The sequence below is a fragment of the Salmo trutta genome, chromosome 34 (genome assembly GCF_901001165.1).
Source record: "Salmo trutta chromosome 34, fSalTru1.1, whole genome shotgun sequence".
In the NCBI taxonomy this organism is placed as follows: Eukaryota; Metazoa; Chordata; class Actinopteri; order Salmoniformes; family Salmonidae; genus Salmo; species Salmo trutta.
Window position 1 is genome coordinate 29,199,550 of NC_042990.1, and position 13,143 is coordinate 29,212,692.

The window sequence follows — 13,143 nt, forward strand, 5'->3', positions numbered from 1 at the left end:
CACTTAGATCTGTGGACCATATTTTTTTTAATGGTTAGCTTAGAATATAAGCTTTCCAAAAGTTATTTATATATTATAGAGATCAGTCCTTTCAGGAGCCCAGATCATTTGTTTATAAATCCCTTTTATTTAAATAAAAATAGAAACATATTACATTGTACATCTGTGAACATTAAAATGATCAGATACATTTCCTCAGGCTGTGGAAAGCATGGACACAATAAGCCTGACGCCTGCTATTGGTTATCAGTTCTAAAATATCAACTTAAAAAACACCTGCAAACCTTTAAGACATTCACCAGGGGCATAATATTACAAGTCTCCCTGTACCAGTGACACATAGACGAGTGCAGTAGATACTGAGGGAAGTTAGTCTGTTCTAACCACAGTTCTGGAAACATATTTTTTAACTTGTTGATGTTTGTGGTCCAGCTACTAACTGTAGCTTTTTAGCCCGCTACAGCTTTAACTTACCGGTAGCTTTTTAGCCCGCTACAGCTTTGGCAGTGAAGCATGTAGAGCAGGGGGGAAGGGGGGCAGCAGAAGACAAAAGGACAGAGAAAGTGGTTAACCACAGCATATGCTCATATGCAACCAGCCACACAGCAGCACATCCTCTATTCTGATAAACAAGTGCGTGGTAACAATGTATTTAGTTCATTAGTATTTGGTGTGTGTGTGTGTGTGGGGGGGGGGGGGGGGGGTCTTCTTCTCTCCCCCATCCTTCAGTCAGGCTTCTGTCTGTCTCTCTCTCTCTCTCTCTCTCTCTCTCTCTCTCTCTCTCTCTCTCTCTCTCTCTCTCTCTCTGACCTGTAACACAACACAACCTTGCAATGCTACATGGAGCATGACACAGACTCAGAACATGGGCCTACAGTAGTGTGTTTACTCCAACACAACAACAATAACATGGTTACTCTTCTCTTTAACAATGTCCACCAATGTTACCATATCAACATGGTTCACAATAAGTGTGTTGTTGCGTAACATTCCATCCTGATTATGTGATGACAGTACATCTTTTCTTCTCTTCATCAGATTGAGCTATAATATAGAGATGGGAACAGAAACTTCTCATGCACTAACCACATACCATTTTAACTAAGAAGTTCTAGGACATTCTATCAAGATTAACTATTTAAGTAGTATTCCTGTGCAGCACATAGTATTGGATAAAAGGTGAATACATACAGTTAAGATGTGGTAGGGTTCTCACCTCGAGCCATGCTGCTGCGGCTGTTGCATTTCACCACCAGTATGATGGTCACCAGCAGGTAAAGAGACACTACTAGTAGACTACACAGCAGCCTGGGCAGAGAGATGGACCACACTGGGACTGCTGGAGATGGGGCTGGCCCTGGAGCTGAAGATGGAACTGGGGAACGAATTACATGACCATTACCACACACACACACACAACAATAAGACACATTTCTATACGTAGCTTCAAATAAAGATCTAATGTGTGAGCAGATTATTGCTCACCTGTCACAGTCATCCAGCTCTCTGGTGATTCTCCTTTAGTGTTGTTACACTTGTAGAGCCCTTCATCTGATTTGGATACTGCAGGGATGGTCATCTCCCCTGTAGCGTTGGTCATGATGAGGGATCCATCATTATGGAAATCAGCTCTGAAGTTTGAGAATGTTTTCTTCGTTTTCTTGTCTTCATATACGCAGCGCAGAGTCACAAAATATCCCTCAGTCACAGGAATGGCAGGGCTCTCCAGGATCACAGCCCCATCTATATAACACAGGAGACGGTAGATATCAAATCAAATTGTATTGGTCGCATACACATGTTGAGCAGGCTGAAGACATTTTTCTTGTCACCTAAAACACTCACAAACTTTTACAGATGCACAATTGAGAGCATCCTGTCAGGCTGTATCACCGCCTGGTACGGCAACTGCACCGGCCTCAACTGCAAGGCTCTCTAGAGGGTGGTGCACAACACATCACCGGGGGCAAACTTCCTGCCCTCCAGGACACCTACAGCACCCAATGTCACAGGAAGGCCAAAAAGATCATCAAGGACAACAACCACCTGAGCCACTGCCTGTTCACCCTGCTACCATCCAGAAGGTGAGGTCAGTACAGGTGCATCAAAGCTGGGAACGAGAGACTGAAAAACAGCTTATATCTCAAGGCCATCAGACTGTTAAACAGCCATCATTAACACAGAGAGGCTGCTGCCAACATACAGACTTGAAATCATTGACCACTAACAAATGGATCACTAGTCACTTTATTACTGCCACTTTAATAATGATGTTTACATTTCTTGCATTACTCATCCTATCTCTTCTAAATCATTGTTCTCTTGTTCCTCCTGGACATCTGTACTGTATTTTATACTATCTATTGCATCTTGCCTATCAAAGCTCTGGCCACTTTAATAACTTGACTTAATAAAGGTATCACTAGTCACTTTAAATAACGCCACTTTAATAATGTTTACATATTATATTACTCATGTCATATGTATATACTGTATTCTATACCATCTACTGCATCTCCTCTATGCCGCACAGCCATTGCTCATCCATATATTTATATGTACATATTCTTATTCATCCCTTTACATTTGTGTGTATAAGGTAGTTGTTGGGAATTTGTTAGATTACTTGTTAGATATTACTGCATTGTCGGAACAAGAAGCACAAGCATTTCGCTACACTTGCATTAACATCTGCTAACCACGTGTATGTGACCAATACAATTTGATTTGAGGAGAGGCAAGGTCAATAATCAATAAAGGTATTGCTTTTATTAATAAATGTATTGCAATTTCATTATTGTTTTTACCTTTATGTAACTAGGGAAGTCAGTTAAGAACAAATTCTTATTTTCAATGACAGCCTAGGAACAGTGGGTTAACTGCCTTGTTCAGGGGCAGAATGACAGATTTTTATTTTACCTTGTCAGCTCGCAGATTTGATGTTGCAACCTTTCAGTTACTAGTCCAACATTCTAACCACTAGGCTACCTGCCGCAACAAGGAGGCTGGTCGCACCACACACAAGTGACTGGAGTGAGAGCCCCCCACACAAAGAGTACGGAAGCCTTAAATAGTCAGGGTATCTCATGCAAGCATCTGCAAAACACGTGACCTTATGTACACTAATGTTCAAAAGTTTGGGGTCACTTAGAAATGTCCTTGTTTTGGAAAGAAAAGCTATTTTTTGTCCATTAAAATAACATAAAATTGATCAGAAATACAGTGTTGTAACGTTCGTCGTTATGGGTAGACCAAGGCGCAGCGTGAGTTGGGTTCATCATAATTTTATTCAAAGGTGAACCAGAAAAAAATAATCTATAAACACAACGAACAAAAAGTCTTGCAGGCTTCTAACAGCTATACAAAAACAAGATCCCACAAAACCCCAGTGAGAAAAGGCTGCCTAAATATGATCCCCAATCAGAGAAAATGAAAAACAGCTGCCTCTGTTGTTCTGATTAAAGAAGCAATAAAACTGGCCTTCTTTAGACTAGTTGAGTCTCTGGAGCATCAGCATTTGTGGGTTCGATTACAGGTTCAAAATGGCCAGAAACAAAGCACTTTCTTCTGAAACTCGTCAGTCTATTCTTGTTCTGAGAAATGAAGGCTATTTCATGCGAGAAATTGCCAAGAAACAGAAGATCTCGTACAACGGTGTGTACAGCTTCCTTCATAGAACAGCGCAAACTGTCTCTAACCAGAATAGAAAGATGAGTGGGAGGCCCCGGTGCACAACCAAGCAAGAGGACAAGTACATTAGAGTGTCTAGTTTGAGAAACAGACGACTCACAAGTCCTCAACTGGCAGCTTCATTAAATAGTACCCGCAAAACATCAGTCTCAACGTCAACAGTGAAGAGGCGACTCCGGGATGCTGGCCTTCTAGGCAGAGTTGCAAAGAAAAAGCCATATCTCAGACTGGCCAATAAAAAGAAAAGATTAAGATGGGCAAAAGAACACCAACACTGGACAGAGGAAGAATGGAAAAAAGTGTTATGGATAAACAAATCTAAGTTTGAGGTGTTCGGATCACAAAGAAGAACATTCGTGAGATGCAGAAAAAATTAAAAGATGCTGGAGGAGTGCTTGACGCCATCTGTTAAGCATGGTGGAGGCAATGTGATGGTCTGGGGTACTTTGGTGGTGGTGAAGTGGGAGATTTGTACAGGGTAAAAGGGATCTTGAAGAAGGAAGGCTATCACTCCATTTTGCAATGCCATGCCATACCCTGTGGACGGCGCTTAATTGGAGTCGTGGGATCAGTTTGATCGTATGGTACGTAAGAAGTGCCCATCAAGCCAATCCAACTTGTGGGAGGTGCTTCAGGAAGCATGGGGTGAAATCTCTTCAGATTACCTCAACAAATTGACAACTAGAATGCCAAAGGTCTGCAAAGCTGTAATTGCTGCAAATGGAGGATTCTTTGACGAAAGCAAAGTTTGAAGGACACAAGTATTATTTCAATTAAAAATCATTATTTATAACCTTGTCAACATCTTGACTATATTTCCTATTCATTTTGCAACTCATTTCATGTATGTTTTCATGGAAAACAAGGACATTTCTAAGTAACTTCCAAACGGAAGTGTATGTGTATGTGTGTGGAGAGAGACAAAACTCGGTCACAGGGTACAGACTATAAAGGAGAGGTTGTCTCAGTCTGTCGCAACTGAGTGAGGACAATAGGTGCCAGACATACTTCCTCTAACAGTAGCTCAACGGTTCCCCCAAGTTGGGAAAACAAGGGCCTTTGACTGTCGGCCCAGATGATGTATGGTCCTACATTTTACATTTTAGTCATTTAGCAGACGCTCTTATCCAGAGCGACTTACAGTAGTGAATGCATACATTTCATACATTACATGCATTTTTTTTTTGTACTGGCACAACCCACAACCCTGGCGTTGCACACACCATGCTCTACCAACTGAGCCACAGGGAGACCAATAGACCACTACTAGTCACACACACACACACACACACACACACACACACACACACACACACACACACACACACACACACACACACACACACACACACACACACACACACACACACACACACACACACACACACACACACACACACACAAAACATTAATATTTCTCCCAGAAACAGGCTCCAAACAGAACAACAGCTCTATCACTGGTGTGCAGGATATAAACTTTACTCTGTTTCCAGTTAAGCTAAGAGGAACCAGTTCGTTTCTGTCAGGTCTTGGCTGAGCGCCCAGACATCATGGGGTCATTCTACACACACAGGCCTCTATTCATGCAAAACATACTTTTCTATCTTATATGAGTTCGTTTCTTTAACAATCTCAAGCCCAATGCCTAGGTTTAAAATAAGGATATTTTAGTACACAAGCATTAGTAAGTTTTAACAGAAAATGCAATAGACATTATGGGCAGTATGTGGATAGAATATATAGTATATCTGAATAATACATGGATAGAATAGTATATGTACAGCAATAGTTGAATAGGATGGACTTGACTAGAATACAGTACATGCATATGAAATGGGTAAAACAATATGTAAACATTATTAAAGTGACCAGTGTTCCATGTCTATGTCCACAGGGCAACAGCCTCCAAGGTACAGGGTTTAGTAATCGGGTGATTGCCGGCTAGTGAGAGTGACTAAATTCAGTGCAGGGTACTGGGTGGAGGCCGGCTAGTGATGGCTATCTAAATGTCTGATGCTCTTGAGATAGATGCTGTTTTTCAGTCTCTCGGTCCTAGCTTTGACGCACCTGTTCTGACCTCGCCTTCTGGATGATAGTGGGGTGAACAAACTGTGGCTCAGGTGGCTGGGGGTCCTTGATGATCTTCTTGGCCTTCCTTTGACACTGGGTGCTGTAGATGTCCTGAAGGTGTGTGCTCCAGGTGATGTGTTGGGCTGACCGCATCACCCTCTGGAGAGCCATTCGGTTGAGGGGGGTGGAGTTTCCCATCCAAGGCGGTGATACAGCCTGACAGGATGCTCTCAATGGTGCATCTGTAAAAGTTTGTGAGGGTCTTAGAGGCCAAGCTGAATTAGTTCAGCCTCCTGAGGTTGAAGATGAGCTGTTGTGCCTTCTTCACCACACTGTCTGTGTGGCTGGACCATTTCAGTTTTTCAGTGATGTGTACACTGTCGTGTCTTTGGCTATGCCGGATTAAGTGATATGACATGCTATTCTATAAAATCCTTTCTCTGTAATTAATATTACCTGATTAAGCTAATCATGAAATTGTAATTAACTAGAAAGTCGGGGCACCACGAAAGAGTGTTTATAGAGCTGTTATCTTCTGAATAATCTCTTAAAGACCTAGTAATATTTTACATCAATAGCAGTCAATATTAATCGTCACCTTATTTCAGTCTCATCTGACCATCATAGAATTCGTGGTTATCTTCACAAACCCTGGCTAACAAGTTGAATCAACAATACAAACTTTGGTTTAATTATTTATTTACTAAATACCTAACTAATCACACAGATTTACATATACACAGAATGGATCATACATTGATTACTAATTATGTCCTACAAGAAAACGTCCCTGGGGGACGGAACCTGTATGACGGCTGGTTACACAAAGAGAGGGGGTTGTGCTTGAATGAAATCGCGGGAGGACTGAAGAACAAAGGGAGAAGCTATGCTATCGTAAATACAGAATCTTATGCATTCTAAATAACCGCCCATTTGGAAAAGGAAAATGCAATGAATATTTACTCTGAGCTGCGCTTCGGTAGGTTGGTCGTAGATGCTGGCCGTGTTGCCCAACAGAGATCTTCCTTGTCCCTTTAAGAGTGTCTCTGGTGGTAAACTGGGTACTTGGCAGTGTCGTGTTGTTTGTTAGAAGAGATCCTTTGTCCGTCCTTTCCTAGCCCACGTTTACAGTGGCCGCTGCTAACTCAACGGCTAGGAGGTATCACTTCTGTAGTGAATAAGAGTTCAAAGTTCATACCATTCGCAATCAAATCTCACGCTGAGGTTGGCTTAGTTCTGTAGTTGACATGTTCGTCCTTTTAACGTGGAACCGTCGTCCTCCCGTCCTCGGAACAGCTTATTATCTGAATCCTTCTGACATCGGACCGTCGCCGTAATGTACCCGGAACAGCAAATTATTCTCCCTTTTAACTCAGAGGCTGCATGCCTCGCGTACTCGGAACAGGAGGTTATTCGCCCTTTTAACACAGAGGCTGCAGGCCTCACGTACTCGGAACAGGAGGTTACATTTTCGTCAAGGGCTTATATAGTGGAGGGAGAGAAGGGTGTGTTTCATAGTTTATAACCAATGTCTCTTCACAATGGCGGACCACTGATTGAGCAGAGCTCTAACCTTATGAAAACCCAATTCTCTCATTTGGAAGCTAAGATTACATTTCATCTTTTCACAAATAGTTTCATATTTAAACATTTAAATTGCACAATAATTCCATGTGAATCTGATAACTAGAATGTGTAGACTTTCCCAGATACAGCTTATGTCGTCCTGTCATCAGTCATAATGTCTCAGATGACAACCGAAATGACATCATATTCATTAAGTACCAACGCATATTCTCCACTAGTTGGATTACCGAAATATGGTTCCTTTCCCCCCACTGTTTGTGTCACATCCTGACCATGGTAAGCTGTTATTTTCTATGGTAGTGTAGGTCAGGGCGTGACAGGGGGGTTTTCTAGTTGAGTTTTTCTATGTTGTTATGTTCTAGTTTTGAATTTCTATGTTGGGTTGTTCTAGTTTTTGTATTTCTATGTTGGGCTTTGTTTGAGATGATCTCCAATTAGAGGCAGCTGGTCATCGTTGTCTCTAATTGGAGGTCATATTTAAGTTAGTGTTTGTCCCACCTGGGTTTGTGGGACATTATTTTTGAGTTGTGTATGTTTCACCTCTGCGTCACGGTTTGTTGTTTTTGTCTTTCAGTTTATTTATGTATTGCATAGTTTCACAGTGTAAATAAATAATGTGGAACGACACACTCTGCACTTTGGTCCCCTCCTCTCTACGACAACCGTGACAGTTTGATGTTCCCAGACTCTCTATGTTTAACAAAGGCTATTCAAGAGTCCTTCAGTTGAGTCAAGGGAGAAAGGTATTTATGGGGTGGTCATAAACCATACCCACAGGCCAACGTCATGACCGAGGAACTTGAAGGTTTTCACCTTCTCCACTGCGGCCCTGTCAATGTGGTTGGGGTCGTGCTCCCTCTGCTGTCTCCCGAAGTCCACGATCAGCCCCTTCATTTTATTGATGTTGAGGGAGAGGTTATTTTCCAGGCACCACTCTGCCAGGGCCCTCACCTTCTCCATGTAGACTGTCTTGTCTTTGTTGTTAATCAGGCCTACACCTCTGTTGTGTCGTCTGAAAACTTGATGATTGAGTTGGAGGTGTGCATGACCACGCAGTCATTGATAAACAGGGAGTACCGGAGGGGGCTGAGCACACACCCTTGTGGGGCTCCTGTGTTGAGGATCAGCGTGGTGGAGGATCAGCGTGGTGGAGGTGTTGTTGCCTATCTTTACCACCTGGGGGCGGCCCATCAGGAAGTCTAGGACCCAGTTGCACAGGGCTGGGTTCAGACCCAATAATAACAATATAATAACAATCTCTGTACACTATACTACACAAACAACACAATATTCTCTGTCATCAGATATGAATGCAACAGCTTTTGGACATACCATGTACTGTGATGTTAACAGCATTGCTGTGTTCTCCAGACCCAGACTCACACCAGTACACTCCACTGTCTGATGGTACTGCAGATATGGTGCATGAAGACCCTTTAAAAAATCCCCAGTCAGTGGGACACTCTTCAGTCCCTCCTTTCAGCGTGTTCCTCACCACTCTCCATCCAGTAAAGCTCTGAACATCACAGCTCAGAGAGACAGACTCATATTCAAAGAACTGAGATCTGTCAGGACTGATGCTCAGAGAGGCTGGAGAGAGAGAAAGAGAGACAACATATTGACCACCCTTCATATCTCATATCTCTCTACATAAACATTGCTATCACAACAAATAGATCAGAACAAATGTGCATAGACCACCATTGTGACTTAACTTAATGAGCAATGAAAACAGAGACGTAAAAAAATCCTATTTTTACCAATGGGTAGAATATATATAATTTTGTAGATAATCCTCTAAGAAAACTAATGGTCCAAACCTCATGTCTCTATCACAATCCGTTCAAAGTTCATTGGAGTTGTTACCCTTGTAGGATGGCCAAAATTAGGGTGACTAAGTCAATGGAGGCCAAAGAAATAAAATGGTAAAGAAAAAAGGAAAATTGCACATCGCCTCAGGTAGGCTGGATGGCTGCTGTGCAAGAATGAAGGCTACCTGACAGGCTCACTTTCCTGTTGAACTCGTCATAATTCTTCTCGAATCCTCAGAACATAAAACAAGGTATGAGGTAAGATAGATATCGAATTTGAGACATTACGTAGTATTTTAATATTTTAGTATACAACTTTCATATTAATGCGAAATTGCTGTTCTTTTTCAACGATTTCTCACAAAAGCACGTCTATTTCGTTGAAACGTCAACGAAGCACAGAGCGTACGTACCGCATGCGTTTTATTTTCAAAGCCTTTTACATTTAATTCAGCTCACGTTATGTTCATTTTTATTTTTGCGACCCGCGGAAACAACTTTTGAAGATAACCACTACATGTTAATTCCTCAAAAGTTTATGCGAGAAAGCTAAACCGCTCTGTCAACAAAGATCGGTGCTTATCAGACGAAATCTTATCAGACGAAATCCGACTTTTTGCATATACTGTTAAGAACCCAATTGAACGGTTCAGGCAATAAATAATTATATTTGTAAAAAATATATTCTATAACATAAGGAAATGAAATATCGCCAACAAGCGTTTTCTCCCACTCTGGACAGCCTATAACTAGATTATAGAAATTAAGTGGTGGAAAAAGTACCCAATTGTCATACTTAAGTAAAAGTATAGATACATTAATGGAAAGTTACTCAAGTAAAAGTAAAAGTCACCCAGTAAAATACTATTTGAGTAAAAATCTAATAGTATTTGGTTCTAAATATACTTAAGTATCAAAAGTAAATGTAATTGCTAAAATATACTTAAGTATCAAATGTAAAAGTATAAATAATTAAAAATTCCTTCTATTAACCAAAGCATTTTCTTGTTTTTAAAATGTATGGATAGCCAGGGGCACACTCCAACACTCAGACATAATTTACAAAAGATGCATTTGTGTTTAGTGAGTTCGTCAAATCAGAGGCAAATTTTCCTTTCCTGCTACGCATTGAAAATGTACTTTTGGGTGTCAGGCAAAATGTATGGAGTAAAAAGTACATTGTTTTCTTTGGGAATGTAGTGAAGTTGTAAAAGTTATCAAAAATATAAATCGTAAAGTACAGATACCCCAAAAAACAACTTAAGTAGTACTTTAAATTATTTGTACTTAAGTACTTTACACCACTGGAAATAAATGTTTAAAAGTGAACATTGAAACCTACTAACCATTAATTTGAGCATGTCCAGAGTATATCACAGTATTCAGCACTAGAAAGATAGAGGGAGAGACAGACAGAGCACAGCATTTTACTACTTAACATAGTGCAGTGCACATTTATAATATTGCTCAAGTTCAAGAGTCCTCTTCTTGAAGCTACATTTGATCTAAATTGAATCTACATTCCCTCCACTCATGGAGCTTGGAAATGTTGACTGATGACACAACTGAAACAGTCACCCTACTTACAATAGAGTAGCATGTAGAGAGAGATGTGCTGCTCCATCCTGTAGAGATGCTGCTGACTGATACACTGAGCAGCAGAATGTCTGATATAAACCCCCACATTACCTTGAACTGACGCTGCAACCTGGACTCAGGGGTAGACATAACATTTTAAATGGCTCCCGAGTAGCGCAGCGGTCTAAGGCACTGGATCTCAGTGCTAGAGGCGTCAATACAGACCCTGGTTAGATTCCAGGCTGTATCACAACCGGCTGTGAATGGGAGTCCCATAGGGCAGCGCACAATTGGCCCAGCATCGTCCGGGTTAGGGTTTGACCGGGGTCATTGTAAATAAGAATTTGTTCTTACTTGCCTAGTTAAATAAAGGTTAAATAAATACAAAAAAATATGGAACACTAATAATTATGAAATGTTATGTTTCGTATGGTATTATATGGTATTATATGTTATGAATTGCAATTCGTTCAATATGTTACTAAATGTAAATATGCAAAACGTATGATATGTTATGGATTCCAATGTGTTGTGGCTAACGTTAGCTAGGTGGCTAACGTTAGGTAGGTTAGGGGTTAAGGTTAGGGTTAGGGGAAGGGTTAGCTAACATGCTAAGTAGTTGCAAAGTAGCTAAAAGGTAGTAAGTAGTTGCATAGTTGCTAATTAGCTAAAATTGTCCGTGATGAGATTCAAACATGCAACCTTTGGATTGCTAGATATTTGCATTATACACCCACCCATCCACCCTGACCAACAACCCTACTTTTGTTTTTGCCTTTACTGCAGTGGGCTAAACCAAGGTCACACAGAGTGTTTCTTGGTAGTCTTAAACTAATCTACTTTGAAACAAAAGTATGCACCTCACTAGGGTTGCAAAGGGTTGGAAACTTTCCAGTAAATTTCCAGACTTTTTCCGGAAATCTTCCATGGGAAGTTAAGCCCGGGAATTTGGGGAATTTTGCTTAAATTCATCAAAATAGTTAACTTATAACAGTAAACCTTTTTTGTGGGATACACATAAGGCAATTCTAGGTCTTGTGGCATATTTTGGTTAAACTACCCCCAATTCAATGGAATTGCAACCCTCTGCATGCACAGTGCACTCTTCCATCACATGTGCAGCTGATTCTCAACATCTTGCACACTAAGGAGATGCTATTGAGCCCACACTACAACACTGTCTGAGCCCAGGACTACATGCTTTCTGGTAAGTTTTGATTACAATACTGGGTGGGGTGAATATATTGTATATGACATACATGATGTTTTGTTAACTAGCAAATAGTAGCCTACAGCAAAGTTGTAACACCCTGGCCATAGAGAGGGGTTTTTGTTCTTTATTTTGGTTAGGCCAGGGTGTTACATTGGGTGGGCGTTCTATGTTCATTTTTCTATGTTTTTGTATTTCTTTGTTTTGGGCCGTGTGTGGCTCCCAATCAGGCACAGCTGTAGTTCGTTGTTGCTGATTGGGAGTCACACATAATTAGCCTGTTTTTCCTTTGGGTTTTTGTGGGTGATTGTTTCTGTTTAGAGTATTTCCTAACAGGACTGTTTTGCTGTCGTCTTTTGTTCATTTTTGTAGTGTTCTCTTTTGTATTAAAATTCATTCAAGATGAACACATCCTCCGCTGCACCTTGGTCTTTCTCTAACGACGGCCGTTACAGAATCACCCACCAACAACGGACCAAGCAGCGGAGGAAGGAGCAGCACAAGGAGGGGATGAAGCAGCGTGCTCTGGAGGTCATGGCATCCTGGTCGCTGGAAGTGTTGGAGTCAAGGATTGACTGGACATGGGATCAATCATTTGACCACTGCAACAACCTGCCGAGGGAGAGCGACGGACACGGGAGGCAGCCCCCCCCAAAAATGTTTGGGGGGGCACACGGGGAGATTGGCGGAGTCAGGCGGTAGACCTGAGCCAACTCCCCGTGCTTACTGGAGGCAGCGCAGTACTGGTCAGGCACCGTGTTATGCGGTTAAGCGCACGGTGTCTCCAGTGCGCGTTCATAGCCCGGTGCGCTATAGGCCAGCCCCCCGCAAGTGCCATGGGAGTGCAGGCATTGAGCCAGGACGGATGGTGCCAGCTCAGCGCGTCTGGTCTCCAGTGCACCTTTTCGGTCCAGGTTATCCTGCACCGGCTCTGCGCACTGTGTCTCCAGGGCGCTGGGAGGGTCCAGTTCGCCCAATGCCTGCGCTCCGCCCGTGCCTGGCCAAAGTGGGCATTCAGTCTGGAGTGTGGGAAAAGAGCCTACGTACCAGAACTCCAGTGCGCCCCCACAGCCCGGTTTATCCTGTGCTATTGCAAAAAACAGCACTTGCAGTGTTTTGCCCACACTCTCCAGCTGGTGGTGGGAGATGGCTTGAAAGAAACAAAAGTGATGACTCCTTCTCTTTCAAAGTTATCAA

At 42.0% G+C, this 13,143-nt stretch overlaps 1 protein-coding gene across 1 annotated transcript; it reads right to left on the reverse strand.

Annotated features, from left to right (window-relative positions):
* Window positions 1-774: 774 nt before the first annotated feature.
* Window positions 775-10,783, reverse strand: LOC115173972 (low affinity immunoglobulin gamma Fc region receptor II-like). The gene is made up of 6 exons (XM_029732511.1): window positions 10,746-10,783; window positions 10,505-10,546; window positions 8,680-8,937; window positions 1,486-1,743; window positions 1,217-1,375; window positions 775-1,044 (listed from the first exon to the last, which is right to left on the reverse strand). Exons 1-6 carry the CDS (start codon window positions 10,780-10,782, stop codon window positions 1,001-1,003), a joined length of 798 nt encoding a protein of 265 aa, XP_029588371.1. The 5' UTR covers window position 10,783; the 3' UTR covers window positions 775-1,000.
* Window positions 10,784-13,143: the final 2,360 nt, after the last annotated feature.